At 40.7% G+C, this 20,409-nt stretch overlaps 1 protein-coding gene and 1 non-coding gene across 6 annotated transcripts in view; one reads left to right on the top strand and one right to left on the bottom strand.

Moving 5' to 3' along the window:
* The window catches only part of C2cd6 (C2 calcium dependent domain containing 6), a 97,908-nt gene that overhangs the window by 17,561 nt on the left and 59,938 nt on the right, over nt 1-20,409 (top strand). For all 5 annotated transcript variants that reach the window (NM_026600.1, NM_175200.4, XM_011238605.3 and 2 more), the window contains exons 3-11: nt 741-792; nt 2,321-2,466; nt 7,621-7,746; nt 8,736-8,780; nt 9,618-9,686; nt 11,234-11,313; nt 14,933-15,067; nt 16,786-16,891; nt 18,744-18,807. In NM_026600.1, coding sequence (NP_080876.1) covers nt 741-792; nt 2,321-2,466; nt 7,621-7,746; nt 8,736-8,780; nt 9,618-9,686; nt 11,234-11,313; nt 14,933-15,067; nt 16,786-16,891; nt 18,744-18,807 — 823 coding nt within the window. The remainder of the gene's footprint in view (nt 1-740; nt 793-2,320; nt 2,467-7,620; nt 7,747-8,735; nt 8,781-9,617; nt 9,687-11,233; nt 11,314-14,932; nt 15,068-16,785; nt 16,892-18,743; nt 18,808-20,409) is intronic.
* Nucleotides 6,345-6,475, bottom strand: Gm25502. The gene has a single exon (XR_003949273.1). It is a non-coding gene; the product is annotated as a small nucleolar RNA SNORA17 (small nucleolar RNA).

Below are 20,409 nucleotides of genomic sequence, written 5' to 3'. Positions count from 1 at the left end.
TGCATGCTTAGAAGGGACATTGTTTAGGCTGGTGAGATGATCCAGTGGGTAAAGGCACTTGCCACTTCTAAGCCTGAGGACCTGTTTCCACCCCAGGACCTGCATGGTAGAATTAAGGAACCAACTTCTACAAGCTGTTCTCTAACGACCACATGCATGCCACATGTATACACACACACACACACACACACACACACACACACACACTCTCTCTCTCTCTCTCTCTCTCTCTCTCTCTCTCTCTCTCTCTTTTAAACAGTATTTTTTTTCAATTTTACTTGTGTGTTTCAGTACTTACAAGTATGTAAGTGCACTATGTGTGTGCCCGGTATCCATGAGACCAGAAGAAGGCATCAGCTCCCTGGGAACTGTCCATGTGATGTAGGGGCTGGGAATTGAACTTGAGTTCTCTGTGGAGTAGAATGTGCTCTTAATCACTGAGCCATCTTTCCAGCCCCAAGAAATCATACTTCTAATAAGAGCAAACAACAAAGTGTTTCTAGTGGGAAAAACCAACACAACTGTGTTTTAAAATTTTAAATACAGTCTCTGTGAGCCCCCATGGACACAGGTTCGAATGAGGGAGGGATGGACAGATGGCACTGGGGGGAGAAGACGGAAGGGGGGCTTTGATTATGTAAAGTAAATAAATAAATAATGAAAAAGAATTAAATACAGTAAAGTGTAAGAGAGTATAAGAGACGTGCTTGACTTTTGTGTGTTTGCTTTGGTTGTTGTAGGTGGGCTGTCTGGCGATTCACATAAAGAGCTGTAGACAGTTTTCTCAGAGGTGTATCCTTTTGGTTTGTAGATGCCAGCATGGCAGCCTCTTGCTGTTTTCGGTACTCATTGCTGACTTGCTGACCACTAGGAAACATAGCAGCTTGAAACACTAATCATTTTTATAGTCAAACCCTCTATTTACCTAGTAGGTGGTCCTTGTGCTTCAGAGCCCCCTTGGCTGCAGTTTGGCAGTTGAAAAGAACTAGCGTGTCTGGTGCTTCAGGGTGAAGCCAGCCAGGGTGCGCTGGACTGGGGGCTGGGTGGCAAGAATGCCTGTTCCTATCACATGTCCACTTGTGTCCTGCACCCAAGTCAGATCAAAAAACCTTATTCACATTAAACAAGATCCTGATCACTGTAGTTTTTCATGTTCCTTTAAATGCTACACTTTGATGAAAGTCTGTCTCATCCTTCCCATCCAAATGCCATTTTTAGTCACATTCATTATCTGTTAAAGTGATCATAAATGCCTGCTCAGGTTCCAGGACAGCAAGAATAAGTAAATCCCACTGTTTAGTGTAGAAGTGAAAAAAGAAAAAAAAAACAAACAACTTTTTGGCCACCTGTGATTTACCTCAATCTCCATGTAAATTAAAGGAAAAATATGTTTTGTCTTTAGATATAATGCTACTTTTTTTTGTAATCAGTAAGTCTACTTCCTTTTAACATTTTACAAAGAATTTACTTTAAACTGGTGCCTTGTTTTGTTTTGTTTTGTTTTGTTTGTTTGTTTTCTTTTTTTTGGTTCTGTGAAACTAAGTCTTGCTATATAACTCAGGCTGACTTCTTAGTCCTCTTGCCCCAGCCTCCCAAGTGTTGAGATTAGAGGATTGAACTACCATACTCCTCCATTCATATTTTTAAGGCACTCTCAAGATGGTCTCCCTCCCTCCTTCCCTCTCTCCCTCCCTCCCTCTATTCCTTCCTTTCTCTTTTTGTATAATGGGAGTTTTTCAGAATTTCTCTGTAGAGATGTTTTAAGATACTTCAATCTTGAAAACATTTTTAAACTCATGCAGTCCTATGAAAGCAACTCAGTACATTGAAAACAAAGACTGTAATGCATTAGAGTGGAACACTTGGCTGTACATTCTATCTAAGAATCAATTATTCTCAATTATATGCTTACTTAAAAACTTTTATACATAATTATATCTAGAAAATTATGTCAGCTGTGTATCATATATGCTTATTCACCTTAAAATTAGTATAATATATAGAAAATATAACAACACATAGAAAGTTTACAAAGGGATTATGGTGATAATGTGAGGAGACAGATGTGGTAGGTGATAATGTGAGGAGACAGATGTGGTAGGTCTGGAGAAAAGAGGAAACATCTGTGCTCACATTGTGCCGAACAGTGAGAGGAAAATATTATTTTGAATTTTTTTCTGTTGCTTAATTTACTCTGATATTGCCTTCTCTATCCACTTGATTGATTTATATATTTTGGCCTGCATTGTTTAATAGATATTGCAGTGTGTTCTTTGATCAATCACAATACGACTTGTTTCCTAAATATTCTATTTTTTAGTCCTTGGCCAACAGCGTTTTAATCTGTTCATGCGTGTCTCCATAAACAACATTGTGAAATGTACAAAAATTCGTCACTTGAAAGCTGTTAATAATGAAAAGAACCTTGTACTTAGGTTTGGCGAGATGAAGTACTTTTCTGTACAGGTAATGTGAAAATTTCCTTCTCAATATAATGATGTGTCTTTAAGATTTTATTTATTTACTATATATAAGTACACTGTAGCTGACTTCAGACACACCAGAAGAGGGTGTCAGATCTCATTACAGATGGTTGTGAGCCACCATGTGGTTGCTGGGATTTGAACTCAGGACCTCTGGAAGAGCAGCCAGTGCTCTTAACTGCCGGGCCATCTCTCCAGCCCATGCTGTGTCATTATAGTTTCAAATATTCCAACTACTTATATCTTTTGGGGGAAAAAGGCAGACAAGAAGCAGAGGCAGGGCTATCTCGTTTTCGCAGTGCTTTGCTGCTCTGGGGAGGCCTGTGGTATGTGTGAAGTGCTGTGCGGTGCCTGTCCTCAGCACACTCCTCCCTGCCATGTGGCTGTGTGAGTGAGGCTCTAATCACGTGTCATGATAAGGTTTGCTCTCCTTGCTCTGCCTGTTTCCCCTGCTGTCTGCCCTTTCTTTGTCCACTCTCCCCTTACTTTCTCTCCGCTTATATATTCCCCTCATATACATGCCTCTAATTGTTTTCAACAATCCCAAATCTCTCTCTTCTTTCAACCCTCTCTGTCCCACAGACAGAGAGGCAGGCAGGCAGGCAGGCAGACAGTCTCTCTCTCTCTCTCTCTCTCTCTCTCTCTCTCTCTCTCTCTCTCTCTTTTTCTCTCAAAAAATATCTTTACAATGAAGAAACTGAGGCACCATGGGACTTTGTTGGGGTCATAGGGATGGGATGTCGGGGAGCTGGGCTATATACACTCTGTCTTGAAGCCATATGCCATTAAATTGCCACTCAACTGGAACTTGGTATGCTTCTGTTTACAGGTAAGCTTCTTGAAAGCTTAAATCTATTTCAAAGCTTCTTTAAAATAGCGGCTGATGGTCCAGTGGTCAAGGCTACTTGCTGTTCTTGAAAACAGTTTGGGTTTGGCTCCCAGCACCCTTATCAGGGTGTAACTCCAGTTTTAGGGGATCTGATGTCCCCTTCTGGCCTCCATGAGTATCTGTATGCATGCAGTGTGCATATATACACTCAAGCACACACACACATTTACACATCAAAATAAATGAATAAATCTTTTAAAAATTAGTAGTAGTATTCTGGTGAGTTACAAGATTCATTAATTAGTCCAGTCATTTCTTAAAAACTTTATTATATTACATTTTACTGAAATTCTAGAGCATTTCATCTGCGTTCTGTATGTCTTTGTGAAGTTTATTTTAATTAAGTGTTGAGTAAGAAAGATAATTTTTAGTCCTGAATCTCAGGAGGAGGGCTGAGTGAGTAAAGGCACTCACACCAAGCCTAATGACTTGACTTTGACTTCTGGCTCTCCCATGGCAGAAGGAGAGAACTGACCCCTCTGCCCTCTGCCCTCTGCCCTCTGCCCTCTGCCCTCTGCCCTCTGCCCTCTACATATGCACTGTGGCACTGTACTCTCCCCATAACACATAGATGTAAATGAATGAATAAATAAATAAGTGAAATCATAACAACAAGCAAGGCATAGTTTGAAATTAATTTATTTTATTTGAGTATGTTAATTGTATAAAGCAATAGCCTTCCCTGAAATTCTCATCCATGCACAGAACATACCTTGATCACATCAGCCTCTCTGTACCCTCAGCTTCCCACCTCCTCCATCTTTCCTCCTTCTAAATCACTAATAGCTTCCCATTTACTTTTATCTCCCCTTTCTCTTTTCCTAAATTCCAGTTATGAGAGAGCACTGGGCTTTGTAAGTCTTGCTTGTTGTGTTTAACACAATGATCTCTAGTCCCATATTTTTTTTCTCTGGAAATGACATAGTTTCATTCTTCTATGACTAACAAAACGTCACTGTGTACATATGCTACACTTTGGATACCCATCCAGTCCATTTCTGGGCACCTAGGCTGTGTGCTGCTATCTGCATGAGGATAGAGGCTGATTCTACTGTATGCTGACTTGAATTCTTTTATATTGAAAGTGATGTAACTCGATCAAATGGTAGCTTTGGTTTGTTTTTTTTTTAAGTTTTTTTAAAAGAACTTTTTCAATAATTTCGTTTTTTATTTACTTTACAGCCTGATAACAGCCCCCTCCCTCCTCTCTTGCCAGTCCCACCCTTACAAATCCCTCCCCCCATTGCTCCTCTGAGAAGGGGAGCCCCTCTTAGATACCACCCCACCCTAGGTCATCTGGTCCCACCAGGACTAGGCATTTCCTCTTCACTGAGACCCAACCAGATGGTCCAGGTAGGGGGAAGGGGACCCAATGGCAGGGGACAGAGACAGAGACAGCCCCTGCTTCACTTGTTAGGGGACCCACATGAAGACCAAGCTGCACCTTTGCTACAAATGTGGGGCGTGGGCTAGGTCCAGCTCCAGCATGCTCCCTGGTTGGTAGCCCAGGCTCTGTGAGCCCCCATAGTCCCAGATTAGTTGACTCTGTAAGTCTTCTTGTGGTGTCTTTGACCCCTCCAGCTTGCTCCCTTCTGTCTCCCATTCTTCCACAAGATTCTCTGAGCTCCACATGATGTTTGCTTGTGGGTCTCTGCATCTGCCTCCATCCACGGCTGGTTGAAGCCTCTCAGGAGACAGTTATGCTAGGTTCTTGTCTGCAACTATAGCAGAGTATCATTAATAGTATCAAAGGTTGGTTCTCTCACATGGGTTGGGTCTCAAGTTAGGGCAGTCATTGGTTAGTCATTCCCTCAATCTCTGTTCCATCTTTTTCCCTGCACATCTTGTAGGCAAGACAAAAATTGGGTTGAAGGTTTTGTGGGTGTATTGATGTCCCCCTCCTTCTGTTGGAAGGTCCTGTCTGGCTACAAGAGGTGGCCATTTTAGTCTCTGTATCCACCTCTGGTAAGAATCTATGCTAGGGTCACCCCCATAAACTCCCATGCTCACAGCCTCCTGGCTGGTTCACCTGCACCACCACTCTCACGTCATTTCTATTGTGCTGCCCAGGTGAGGTGCAGAGCCTTGTCTTCCGAGTGCTACAACTAGTGATAGACAGGGCCCTGGGGCCAGGTCTCCTGCCTGCCAAAGGTGGTGAGGGGCAAGAGGGGAGGAGGCTAACTTTTTCTTGTCTACACCAGCACAGGGAGATGAATAGTAGGGCCAGCTCTCCCATGCTTGCTTGCATGTTTGTGGCTGGCTAACCTGCAATTCCTGCATTGTGTGGGATCAGCTCTCCTGCCTTCAAGCCTTAGCCAGCTCTCCCAGGACGCCCAGGTGAGGGGTAGAGCCAGCTCTGCACAGTTCTCAGTAATCAACATGTCCCCAGAGGCAGCCCAGACCAGGGACATCCACCTGGCTTTGGTGGTAACAGACCCCTGCTGCTGCAGGGCCATGGAACCAGACATGGCCCCCAGTGTCAGCACCGACCAGGATCCCACCATAGTCCCAGGTGGTATCACTAGCTACTCATATCAGACTTAATACTGTCAAGTTTTCAGTTCTGCCTCCCTTCATTGTGCCCACATCCTCCTGTTTCCCTTTCTCTTCCATTTCTCCACCACTTACTTGCTCCTCTTCGTGGTGCCTGGGGTCTCTGAGTGTCTGGGTCATCTCAGGAGTGTTCTCGGGAGTGCTGTGCCCTGCTTGTGCATTATGGCGCAGGCAGGAGTCATCTAAGGCATGGTTTGCCCCCACCTCCCAGACACAGAGGGCGCCAGACTGGTGTTCATCTCAGACCTGCTCCCTACCTGCTCATCCAAATGGCCATCTATCTTTGGCTCACTCCTGACTGGGGCCTCTGGTCCCAAGCAGAGTTCTTCTAGTCTCTACTTTGCTCCCTGTCCTGGGAACCTGTCCAGGCCTGCCTGGCACCAGAGTGGTGGTCGTCTCAGGCTTGCTTTTTTTCAGGGAGTGTTAGCCTGCTAATCATTCAGATGTACATAGTCAGAACGCTGAGTGTAGACATAGCCTCTCTCCTCTCTGCCACCTGCTGACACACATGTGACACAGCAGTCACACCTGTGAGGCCTCTAGGGGCAGGTTTTCAGGTTCTTAAGGAACTTTCTCGTGGTTCTCCATTCTTACCAATAATGTAAAAGCCCTGCCCTGCACCCTCCAGAGCCCCTGCTGTCTGTTTTCTGGATAATCCTTCCTGATTAGGACGAGACCGAGTCTATGTTGTTTTGATTTGTATTTCTCCCACGCCTCAAACAGTTAAGCATTTCTTCATGCGTGTATTGGCTAGTTGTACTTACTCATTTGAAATGCATCTATCTATGCAGCTCATCTGCCATCTGTTGATTGGGTTATCGACTTGTTCAGTGTTTAGTCTTCTGAGTCCTTTACATACTCTGGATTTTAATCTCCTGTTAGATGAACAGCTGGCAAAGACATTCCCCCCTTGCCATGCAGGAGCTTTTGAATTGAGCCATTCCTACTTGTTGCTGTTCCGAGTTGTTAGAGCTCTGTTCAGAAAGTCATTGCCCATGAATGTGTCTCAGAGTGTTTTCTCTAGGCCTTTGAAAGATTCAGGTCTTATACGGACCTCTTCCATTCAGTCTGGATTTGTGTTTATACAAGGCGAGTAGTGGGGAATCTTGATCACTCTTCTACATATGGGTATTGGGTTTTTTCCCAGCCCTGCTTGGTAAGCTGTCTTTTCTCCAATGTGTACTTTTTGTGCCTGTGGGAAATCAAGTGTGTGCAGCTGTGTGGGCTTATGTCTGATCCTGTCTTTGGTCCCATTGGTCTGTGCCTGCCTTGTTCCTTGCTGTTTTTATTTTTTATTTATTTATTTTTATTTTTTACTGTGGCTCTGTTAGGATAATTTGAAACCAAGTATAATGGTACCTCCAGCATTGTTCTTTCTGCTTAAGATTCCTGAATGACTTCTTTTTGGCATGGAGTTTCAGTAGAGTGCTAAGGGCAACTCTTTATGTATAGTTAAAAAGACAGTGTATATAATAGATGATTCAAAAGATCATAATTAACATTAGACATAAGCAGGTGTTTCTTTTGTTGATATTAGAATATGTGGAATGATGAGCTTGAAAAGTCACAAAGATAACATAAAAACTAATAATTAGTGATGCCCATGATATTGTATAGCTTACGGATGTATTTATTTGGATATTATGTCTGAAATTCAGACTTAAAATTTAATACTACTTATATTCTGCTATTGAGGTTCCCAGACGTCAAGATGATGAGCGGAATTTTATTTACTTGGAACTAATGCATGATGGAGGCGATCCAGAAAGCCCCCCTATTCCCTTAGGCGGTGCAGAATCACATCTTTATGAAGTAATACAGGTATATATAAAAATATCAGTTACATAAGGACCCATACCTTTAATCCCAGTACTTGGGGGTACAGACAAGACAAGGTTCAAGCTTACCCTTGGCCACATAGTGATTTCAGGGCCCATGAGACAGTCTCAAAAAGACAAAAAGTAAAACAGAAACCATTTTTCTTAGTCCCACTTTGTCGGTATTTGTCATCATGACTCCTGATATCTGATGGGTTGGGTTTATCACATGCATAAGAAACAAAGTTCATCCTAAACTTATTTAAAAATATTAGAATTGTCAGACGGCATGAGGCTTCAAAAAGAGAATTCTGAATCTCCAGTCAAGACCATGTAATTTGGAACAATCAAGGGTAATGTGGCTGAATCCGTATTGCTTTCTGAACAAGGTTGGTGTGTTGGGCTCTGGAGAAGGCCCTTTGCCTCTGGGTTCCATAAGAGACACACTGCATGGTGGTGGTGAAACTGAAAAGAAAGCTCAGTGAAGCACTCAGCATGTAGTGTGAAGGTTCCTAAGGGAGTAGTAAAAATGCTCATGGAAAAGAGTTAACCATGGGTGTTGGTCTGGGTGAGATAACTCGTAGGACAGCAGAGATGACCACAGATGCAGACAAAGGGTGAGGTTTCAGATCCTATCCATGCCCTTGTGATGTGAGAAGTCTTCCACCTACCCAGGAACTTGTCATAGAGATTTGCATATAATCCTCAAAACCAGAATGGGAGTTGAATTCCAGAAAGGGAAGTCAAGCCAGCATAAACATTTCTGCCTCTGTCAATGCTAACATCTACATTCATATCTGTCATTTGCAATGGAACTTTTCTTCTACTGAACATTGATTTTTAATTTACTTAAAATTATATTGTACTTGTATTTTAGCTATTGAATTCATATATAGTTTGAAAATGACTGCCTGATTTTGTATTATAGCATGCTTTAGATAAATTACAGATACATACATGAATAATTCTACATTTAAGTTTTTTTTTTTCTAGAAAGGCTGCTTTACTGAAGTAATGCACTTGATGCATAAAAACTCCGTAAGAGCTTTACAAACTTTCCTAATATTTATGCATGTGTGATGTTTTAACACTATATAGAACTTATTCTGATAGTTTATAGCCTAAACTTTAGAATTTTTCATTACCCTAACCTTAACTGTCTGAATTAGTAAAAGTATGTGTTTGCTCCTAAATTCTTTACTTATTTTATAAAAAATTTGGTATCATTTTCCAGACTCAATTTAACTTTTTATATGTCTTGTTCTTTATAAAAAATTTTAAATTACAATATAATATTACTCCCCCTCCCATGCTCCCCCCCTTGTTCTCTCTCAAATTCATGGCCTCTTTTTCTTATTGTTACATATATACATATTTGTAACACTTTGACCTTCTTAGTAAATTGTGTAAGAGGATGAGAGAGACAGTGTGCCGTCTCCCTGCTTTGGATGCTTTCTCCGGCTTTGCTGGAGAGTGAGGAATTCTGAATGTGCTTAAAGTTAGCATTAACTGAGCAATCCAAGACACTCCTGCCCTCTCCTGGCCAGCCAGGATGGAGGAATCATCAGGTCCCTGCGTGTGGGGCTCTCTTTCCCTTCACATGTGGTCAGCCTGGGGTTGAGAGGAGAGATTGCTTATCTCAAAATTTGATTAATGTTAAGATGAGAGGCTTTTAACTTTCTGGGAACTGAACAAAATCTTCTTTTGGGGTTCTTTGTGTAATCAAAGCTTTGGCTTATTTTTTAGGTTTTTTTTTAAACTAGAAGATTAATTCTGTGCTTTTCTAAACATATGGATTTATGACATTATTAGTTTCTGTCACTTCTCTAACAACATCATTCTAAACAGATTGTACAATGATTTCCTCCTGTTCAGAGTATCTGCAGGGTGGAAGTGGAATTTATGTTCTCCTATGGAAACTTTGGCTATGGATTTTCACATCAGGTTAGTTCCTTTCTTTAAAACAAAAATGAATTCTGTTTTAACTCATCAATAAAAATCATCCTCTTTTGAGCCTCTTTTTTTTTTTTTCCAGTTGGGCAACATTTGTAAAAACGTTTAGGGCTGGCTTGTGGCTCTGTGGGTAAAGGCTCTTTCTACTGAGCCTGATGGCATGGTTCAGACCCAGGAATCCACACAGTGGAAAGATCTTCCAAGAGTTGTCTGCTGACCTCTGCTTGTATGCTATGGCTCATGCATCCCCCTTAAAAAAATAAATAAGTGTTTAAAAAGTGATCACTTAAAAAAATAAATGCTGTTTTGTATTCTGATCTTAAGATATAAGGTCTTTTCTTCAGAAAAAATAAAATAATACTTTATCATCTTTTGCTTATACATTCTAAATGATAATATTTTGTTCAAAATGTCTTTAAGACTTCCTTCTTAATTGTTTCTCTACATTTGTATTATTGAAGCAATGTCAGGTGTTTCATTGAGTGTGGGATTTTACATCTAGAAATATTAATAAGAAGGAGTCATTGATCACAGATACATGCCTGTGATCTCAGCATTCAGACTGAAAAAGGAATTATTCTAGAAAAATCATACCAATATATCGAAACACTGTCACCCACTGTTTGCAAGAGCTCTTGCTATTCCTGGATCGTTAGAGCCAGGCCTGTGTTAACCTGATTCCATTCTGCGGCTGCTGCTGTTGTACAAGGAAACCACCTTCCATTTCAGGGTTTTCCTTAGTAGTCTTTGGGTGAGGTTTGATTACTAACTGAGAATAAGAGTGATCTTACTAAATAAGTCAACTGCTATGTTAATTAAAAACCCTGTAATGTATTTACATTTTTCCACACTATATCATGATTGTTAATATATTTTTAAATGGAAGCTTATGAGTATTTTTAGAGGTAGGTCTGTGTTCAGATACAAGCATAACCTGTAAGAGTAACTATTCTTAAAGGGAGGGGTTATTTTCAGATTTGTAATCCCAGCACTGGAGAGGTAGAAACAGGAAGCTCCCTGGCGCTTGCTGGCCAGCCAGTGTAGCCTACTTGATGAGCTCCGTGCCAGTGAGAAAGCTTGAGTACTGGCACCTGAACGACACATGTGAACACACACACATGTGAACACACACACACATGTGAACACGCATGCGAGGCTTTCAGTGATATGCCTCCTGCTCACCTGCTGTGATGATGTGAAAAGATCTCTATCCAAGAGCCAGAAAAGTTACAATCATGTTCTATGTCCTACACTCAGGCACACCATTTTGTAACTTTGAGTGAACCACTGATCTTCAGTGTAATCTATAAAATATGCACACTTAGTTCATATTTTTGTCAAAAGCATTTGAGAAAGTTAAAGATATATAATGCTTGGCAGATATTTAGTACTCAACAAATTAAGTTGCTGTCTTCACTCCTCTTCTCCTTAGATTTGTCACTTAAGGACCCTATAGGCCTTTGGGAGCTGGGGTGGGGGTGGGGATGTTAGTTCTATTACTGTGAATTATAACTAACTGTACTTACATTTTTGTTCAGTTAAAACCTCTTCAGAAAGCCATTGAGCCATCTATGTTTATGAATATTGCACCTCCTCCAGAGAGAACAGACCCTGTCACGTAAGTTTCATTACTGTACTAAGATCAAGTGGCACTTTAAAGGTATGACGGAGCATATTCATTATTTTAAGAAACTCTGAGAACATGGCCAAGATGGGCTAGACCTTAAGATAAAGGGAGCACTGAATTCCTTTGTTTAATACCTGACAGAAAGAGCCAGACCTCATGTCTGTAACCTCAACACTTGGGAGAAAGAGGCAGGAAGATGGGGAGTTTATATGAGACCCTGTGAAAAACAAGCAAACAAACAAAAAGATGGGAGTGATACTGAGTTTCTAGGTGTCACCCTGGGAAAAAGAGCTGAGGTCTAGAGAGGAGGGGGGGTACCTTCTTTGTGAATGAAGAGGTGGCTTAATGAGGACATTAGCCAGCAGGATCCTTCCTATTGAATAAAAAGGAGGGTTCCTAAGATCCATGTGTTTAGTGGTTGCCAGTTTCTGCTCTGTAGTACAGCAGTGTTAGCCTACCCACTACCACCCATCCAACTCTTATTCCCAAATTGACTGTAAAAACAAAGCAAAACTATGTTTACAGATACTACTAGTGGGGCTGGGGGATGCTCTGCAAGCTGCATTCAGATCTCCAGCATCCATACACAAAGCCAGTCATGGCTGCAGGTGTTTATATCCCCAGCTTTGGGGACAGAGGTAGGCAGATTCCAGGAGTTTGCTGGCCAGGTCAGCTGAAATGGAGAATTTCAGGCTCTGTGAAAGCCCCTGTTCCAAGGGACTAAGGCAGAGAGTTATAGAATAAGACACCTCAGTCTTTTGATTTCCTCATGCATGTACATGGGTACATGCACCGTTACATTTATGTGCACACGTCCCACACACACTCCATACCACCCAACACAAAAAAAATTTGTTATTAACAAATGAGCTGTAGTTTAAAGTATAATATTCCAAGTTCCCTGCATCCTGAAGCAACTGGCTCAACCAAACAGTTCAGTCACTCACCATCAACACCTGCAGGCTTGGCACATGGATCTCTGGGTGGTTTTATGTGTTCTGAATCACCAATATCTATTACCAGTACCTGGTGCATCTTCTCCATAGCCAGCATTCAGTAGTCCATGAATCAAGGTACAGAAGTGAACACTCTGCTGCTTACCATTGCTCCTGACAATTCCTGAACAAAACATTTTCTCCTGGTCTTATAACCTTATCTTGTGCTGGCCTAGAGCTATTTCCAAAAAGGTAAATGCTTCCATTGAGAGATTGCACTGTTGAACTAGAAGTTAAGGCTGATGTACAGCTTCTGGGCTCCTTATGACCCAGAATCAACAGGTCAAGGAGGGAGTCACTGCACTGGTAAATATTGGATCCCAACTGCAGAAGAAAACACAAAGGACTGCCTCATAGTGGGCAAAAGGAAGGGTGTGCATGAGACTCTGTAGTTTAAACCACACTCTGTGATTTAGGTTTTTTGCATTAAAAAATTATTTGTGGGCCTAGAAAAATACCACAGTGGTTAAGAGCACTGACTGCTTTTCAAGCGAACCAGTGTTTAGTTCTCAGCACCCACATGGTGGCTCACAACCATCTGTAACTCCAGTTCCAGTGGCTCTGACGTTGTCTTTTGGCTTTGATGGACACTACATGCACACGGCACACAGATACATGTGCATGCAAAAGACAAAATACAAATGAAACTTTTAAAAAATGAAAGAAAATAATTATTTGGGGTAGAAGCATACAGTGGCATCCTGTGGAAACTGATGACAGCTTGTGGAAACTGGTCCTCTCCTTCCTCCACTTGATGCTGGGATGGATCTTGGGTTCAGTTTTGGCAGCAAGTACCTGCTGAGCCATCTCACTAGGCCAGAATAAAAATTTAATAGAAAAGTGCACCTTAATCGTCACAGAACTATTAATGGCCTAGAAAGATGGAAGTTTTAATCACACCACCAGGTAAGGCATTAGCTACACAGCTTGCTAATGCAGAGAAAGGGCAAAATGGACAGTGGAAGAATAAAGAGGTATAGGCTGTGACATATGGCGAGTTACAGAAGCAAGGGTATGCTTGTTATGAATATTTCCTCCCAAGTTGGCTATGAGTGTGTTTGCATGTATCTATCTATACATAGATGGAAGTAGCTTTGTTTCCACCCTTATCCCTATATCATACAACATCACAATAGTAAAGTGCTGAGGTGTTGAGGAGTAAACATCACCCAACCTTTACTTCCTCTCCTGGTCTGTCGACAGAGGGCAGTTGTATCAGGTCAGATGGGACTGTGATCACGTGATCCTCTTCATTTGGAGGCTCAGGATGACTGACGTGATGAATACAGATCCTAGCTTGACAGCAAGTGGATTACTAGTAATTCATGTGTCAACTTGACTGACCACAAAGTGACAGGATTTTGCTCATCATTCAGGGAGAAGTTTTTGATGAGATTAGTATTTAAATAGGTATTACAAGTAAAGCAGATCTCAGTGTGGGTAGCCTCAGCTCACTTGCTGAACACAGCAAGAAGACTACTAGCCTCTCCCTAGGAAGGAAAGTGTCCCTTCAATCTGAAATACCAGCTTATAGTGATCCACCCCTTGTTCTTGAGCCTGTTTGAACAGGAACTGTGCTGTTGCCTCAGTTATACCATTGCCAGCCTGGGTCACCAGCCAACAGTCTCACCCTGCAGAGCTCAAGCTTCTACAAGTTCATGGGACCAACATAATGTGACAACCTGTTAATACATACTTGCACCCCACTGAATCTACTTCACTAGCCGTCCGTGACTGATTCAGTGGGACAGATGACTGCATTCATTTGTGAAATGTTTAGGATGTTTAATCATAGTTCCTGAGGTTTTGGGAACGATAGGTCAGAGATGGACGGTGACAGAGAAAAGAGAAGCGACAGTGGTAGTTGACATGTATGAAGCCTATGTGGTGCTTCTACCTCCCGAGCCAGAGGACATGGGGAAGAACATATTCAGGGAATGGGGAAGTCACGCATTCTATTTTGGAAATATTTTAAACTTAAGGTGTTCATTACTGTATATAACGAAGACTAGCCAAAAAGGCACTTGCTAGCTGTTAGGTGTGTAAGGGATCTCTTTACTAATGGCTTCCTTGTCTGTCAGGTGGATTCGATAAATCACCCCCCTTCTAAAATGATTACTCTTTCTGAGCATACTTTCCCTCTCTCCTCCTCTCCCAAGCTCTCATCTACTTCTTCTCTGGTTCCCTTCAGAAAAGGATTCCATAATTCTTCTGTGGGTTTGCTGTGAAGATGGAATGAAACAATCTATATAGACAGACATATTAATATGGTGTGACACAAGATCCAGTCTATAGAACTAGTTGTTTGAAAGAACGAGGGACTCTGGAGGCAGATTTGGCTATAAATGGTTTCTAAAAGGCCTGGGCTCCAATTCTTTTTCTCCTTGCTTTGGGTCACCCCCTCTTCTGTCCCTACCACACACAGTCTTGACAGGATGAGTAACCAAGAAAGCGCTTCTCTCAGGACTCTAACTCTTCCTTAGCCTGTCTTGGTGGCCTGTGGTGGTGGGTGAGCTGACGCGAGTGGAGGAACGATCCAGACAACGGCTACCACACTGATTACAGGGATGTACTTTTACATCATGTCGGCATTTAACTCTATTACCATTTTTCAGAAATGTTATTACTCCGCAACGAGTAGAATACCCGGCATTCTTATCCCCTGAATTTAATGTTAGCATTGGGGTTCCTGAAGCCAGCCATGCAACTGTGGTGCAACTTGAGAAACTCCGTGAGAAGCCCCGGGAAAGGTAAAGAGCACACATTTCATTTATTTATATGTGGTCTATAGTGTTCCAAATTCCCTCTGTTGAACCACGGGCCTAGAATACGCATTGTGACTCTGCTTTATGTATTCATTCTTCTCAGCAAATTGGGTACTTTATTTTGGCAAGAAAAGAGGTAAAGACCCATTCCTAAGACAGCGTCTCCTCCACCTGTCTGTTCTGTGGTCTCTGGTGCTTGCTTTCCTTGTCGTGTTTTCTCTGTTAGTCTGGGTATTTCCTTCTCCGCCCCACTGGCTCTTTCTTTCTTTCAAATCTGCTATGAAAAGTGAAAAAAACAATAGAGCAGACACAGACTTCCAGGGTCCTGACTTGCAGAGTTATCAGACCTAGGCTCTGAGTAGCACTGGGGCTGCAGATGAGATGGGTAAGCTCTCACACTCACATCGTTTGCTGAAGCCATCACCCTTACATGGTGATGTCTGGGGGCGGGGCCTTGCATTTTGTTGCCTATAACTTTAGAGGACTGGCAGATGGATGAGCAAACTCTTAGAGTTAGTATGTTCTGTCATATGCATGTACCCAGAATGGACACACAATGCATGAATTGGTTCATGGCAAGACTGATACTGAGTTCTGGGGCATATGATATATGCCTTGGCAGTTTTTTTTAAGTTGTTGGTTTTTTTTTTTTAAAGCATCCATACTATATTTCTGGGAATACATTATTAAATTGTTATTCTAATTCTTCCACTTTGTTTTTTATTAAGTGGAAGAATGATTTTATAAATCTCCTTTTTGGTTGCCCAGTGTTACATTCCTTGTAGGAGGAGAGGAATGAACGATCGTCTCTCCTTCGGTTACCTGGTTTTCAAGGTTAGGTTCTGATTATCCTTCAGTGCTACTAGTTGTCTATTGCCATATTAAAAACCACACTAAATGTAGGTATATTGCATATGTCTATCAGATAACTTCTTTCTTTTTGCTTATTGGCTGGGCTCAGCTGTACAGTCAGATGAACCATGAGATGTCTTTGCTCATCTGTCTGCCACTTGATGGCATCTATGAGCTGGGACCTGAGTTTTCCACATGCCCTCTGGTAGGCTGCCCTGGCTTCATTACAGAATGGCATTCTGAAGGCAGCATTGAAGGAGGGCACACACCACTGTGCAGAGTGCTCCTCAGACTTACCCTAATGTCACACTAATGGTGGCCCATTGGCCAAGGCAAGCCTCATGGCCATCATTGGGAACAAATATAAGAGGAATTCTAGACTCAGATTTTTGAGGAGAAAATTAGCTAAGAAATTTGTGAGCAATAAGGGTCTGTTGTTTAATCTACCCAATATATAGTATTCCGTTATTGCAGCCCAGACTAATCAAAATAAGCACTTTAAAACACCAAGAATAATACATAATTGAATAATTTCTGAAATGTGTTTATAAGGTGTAAATAATGATAATAAAGTGACTAGCTGATAAGAGATACATCATCATCATAACTAATGTCGGAGTACATTTGTGTGTCTTTATGAGGTGTATCTCTGTCCCTGATCGCTTCCCATAACCATGACCCTTATTTTTGTTGAAATCCTTGTTTTAACTGTATCCTTAGATAATATGTTGTTGGTGAGTTGCTTTTGGACCTTTGTGCAAAATGGATCATACTGTGTTGTTTTTCTGTGAATTTTATCACACTCTCCTGTCACTGGCTTTGTTTCATCTCTAGCTGATTTCTTTGTTTAGGTTGGAAAGAATGAAAGAGGAGTATAAAAATATGAGTACATGGATAGAAAAAGCTGATTATTTAAGAAACCTTATTAATCCAAAAATGACAAAAAGGGATAATAAGGTAATAACAAAATGTATTCTTTTATATGTAGTATGCAAATACATATTTAGTAGAAATATGAATTGATAACAATGTTTGATCAGATAATTGCTTATTACCTTTATATAAAATGCTACTCATACTTCATAATCTTTTCTATATTAACAATGTGTCATTCCATAAATGTTTATTCATGATTTCTAAGGTTCAGTTAACGGGCCAGTTTAAAGCCTGCGCTTCAGTGGCATTTAGTCTGTCCACCAAGCTGTGTATCCATCACCACAGTCAATTGTAGACATTTTTCGTTATTTAAACAGAGGTAGCCTCACACCATGAGTGAGAACTTCCTCAGGTCTCTCACTGCCTTCCAGCCCTCTGCAAACAGCCAGTCTGTGTTACTCTTCTGTATATGCTTGCCTATCCCAGACAATTCCTAAAAGTGGCACTCACTGCATATAACACATGGTCCTTTGTAGCTTACTTTTTCCCTTACCATGTTTTCCATTTGTAGTATATAGCAACACTGAATTTGTTTCTAGATACATCTCTGTTGTATGGATAAACTACATTTGTCTCTGTGTTCATCTGCTGATGAACTTTGAGGTTATTTATACTAATGAGCTACAGTGAAGGGCACCACAGTGAGCATTCATGAGTAGACTTCTGTTGTTTTTCTTGAGATGGGGTCTCACTATGTAGGCTAGTCTTAAACTTGCTGACAATCCCAAAATCCTCCTGCCTCAGCCTCCCCAGTGCCGAGATGACTGATGTGGATCAGTGTGCTTGGCTTTCTTGTATACTTTTTTAGTTTTCCTGCATGAAAGTCCAGGAACAGCTGCTAGGCCACATGGTAATTCCCAGTTTAAAGTTTTGAAAAAATTTCCAAACTATTTGTATGAGCAACCTTGTCATCTTAAATTGCAATAAGAGAGTGTGTGGTGGTTTAGAATCTTGACCTCTTGTTGGTTTCCATGTTGTGATAGCTGATCCCAGTGTTCCCGACAATCTTGGGAATTCAAAGTGCTGGCTCGTTGCAGTTTTGATTTTCATTTCTCTAACGATGAACGGTGTGAACATTTTTTCATACATTCACTATTCATATATCTTCTTTGGATAAATATTTATTCAAACCTTTGGACAGTTTTTAAATTGTACTTTTTGTCTTGTTGGGCTGCAGTGGTTTTTAAATGCATTTTGATATTAATACTTCGTTTGAAATTTAGATATATAATCTAATGTATACATTTTGATCAAGAAATAAAGGATTTCTGTCTCAGATAAAACATTTACTAAGATCACAACCCTGAAATGCTAGTCCTACTGCGTTGATATTTTTATGTTTTACAATTTCTCTGTAATAGTTGGGCAGTAGTTTACCGCTACAAGTTAAATTAATTATTATTTACTAATAGAGAGTTAATATTTTAGGAGAAACTTAGACTAGTCATTAGAGAGCTTGTAGATTTGTGCTCTTATTAGTAAAGGTACTTTATAAAAAGGTTCAATGTCACTGTACATTACAAATTTCCTTGGAGTTTTGTAAAGATATACATAATTTTAAAGACATAGGCCATCACATATTCCAATACAGATACGTTTCTTGCTTTCCTCGTTGCTTGCAGTTGTATAGCTAACGCCAAGCTTCGCAGCCCTGGGCTCCCTTCTGTCATCTCTCTGATGCCGGTCCTTGAGCTTGGGATGCTGCTTCCTGGAGTAGCAACTTCTGTTGAAATCATGCTCCTTGGATTAATTTTCTCACCAACTCCGCGTCCTCTGTAAAATAAATATGAAAGCAGAAAAAAATATTTTATTCTTTAAGTATTCTACCCAACACGTTTTCTTTCTTTCTTTCTTTGTTTCTTTGTGTGTCTAGGGAAGTAGTATACCAAGTGAATCAAATTCTAGTGCATTAGAAGAGCTTGAAAGGACAACATACGGTAAAGTCAAGTCAATTTTATGTTTATTATTAAGATAACTAAATAAGGTGGGATAGTATAAAAGTTACTTACTCTAAATGAGTTTCACTTTTGTCATAGATCATACATACATCTTATTATTGTACCAATTATATTCGTATTTTGTAGTAATCTCTAAGAAAAGTCTTGGCCCCTATCAAGAGGTTTTCTTTTAACTTTTAAAATTGCTACGTATTTTCTGTATATGGGTGTTTTATTTGTGTAACATCTGTGTTCCTGATACTCCCAGAGGCCCTCAGAGAGTGTCACTTCCTCTAGGAAGAGAGTGACAGGTGGCTGAGAGCCACCATGCGTATGCTGGGCCTCTGCAAGAGTCTGGGTTCCTCTGCAAGAGTAGCCAGTGCTCTTACTGCTGAGTTATCTCTCTCACCTCAGGAGTTTAAAAAACATTTTTTTAAATGGCTCTTTGCTTAGTAAAAGATAGAGAAATTTAAATCTTAGCTGTGACATTTATAAAGATATTTTTATTAAGCATTTGATCTATAGAACTATTGAAGTAGGTATGTGTGTATGTGTGTGTGTGTGTGTGTGTGTGTGTGTATGCAAGAGTGAATCAGACAGAACAAGACAGGCAGAAAGAGAAATTATTAAGCAGAGGAAATTCAATTAGTATCTAATTTGAGAACTTACCCTAAGTTATCAGTAAGAGATTTAATCAATGAAAAATAGTGTTCACATGGTCTCCTAAACATCTCTTTCAAACTTATTTAGAAAGCAAATTAAAGCATATATACTACTGTACTTAAATACATGGATTTATATCTTTAATATCTCTAAGTATGTGATATAATTTATTATTGCAAGGTTGTTGATGTAACTTAATCATCTTTCCATGCTATTTCCATTTCCCCAGCTGTATCAGCCATTTGCATATACGTATGTGCGCTCATAGTTCTGTCTTCTGTACTAACTTAGTACAGTGGAGCTATTGTATCTTCAGTCTCTACATGAAATATACGAGCTGCTTTTGGTGCTATTTGTACTGTTTGGTTGCTAAAGATCAAACCTAGCACCTCACACATGCTAGGCAAGTGCTCCACTGAGGACCTCTAGAACCCAACACTCAGACTCCCTCTTCAGTCTCACACACTGGGAAGAAGTAACAGCTAGCTCATGCTCTCTCTCGTTCTCTCTGTCTCTCTGTCTCTCTGTCTCTGTCTCTCTCTCTCTCTCTCTCTTATTCTCTCTCTCTCATACACACACACACACATACACCTTTTTGTACTATGATTTTTGTTTCTCTAGAGATTTTTTTTAACTCTTTTTTTTTTCTAACATATCCAGTGAGCCATCTAATGACTTGCTTCTTTTTGGTATTTCTGAGGCCTCTAGCATTCCAGGACATACAAGTGTTCTGGGCACTTTCCTATCCACGTTTTTATAAACAAGTAAACTGAGAATTAAGCAGATTAAATAACCAGCAGATTAGAATCCACATAGTCACTGGCTGGTAAAAGCTGACTTTGACCCTGGAGCTTAAGTATTAACCACACTGCTGTTTCCATCTTACATTGGCTTTATTTTTCTTCCGAGCTGAGGACAGAACCCAGGGCCTTGTGCTTG

The sequence above is a fragment of the Mus musculus genome, chromosome 1 (assembly GCF_000001635.26).
Source record: "Mus musculus strain C57BL/6J chromosome 1, GRCm38.p6 C57BL/6J".
In the NCBI taxonomy this organism is placed as follows: Eukaryota; Metazoa; Chordata; class Mammalia; order Rodentia; family Muridae; genus Mus; species Mus musculus.
This window is presented reverse-complemented; position numbering and strand designations above follow the sequence as displayed.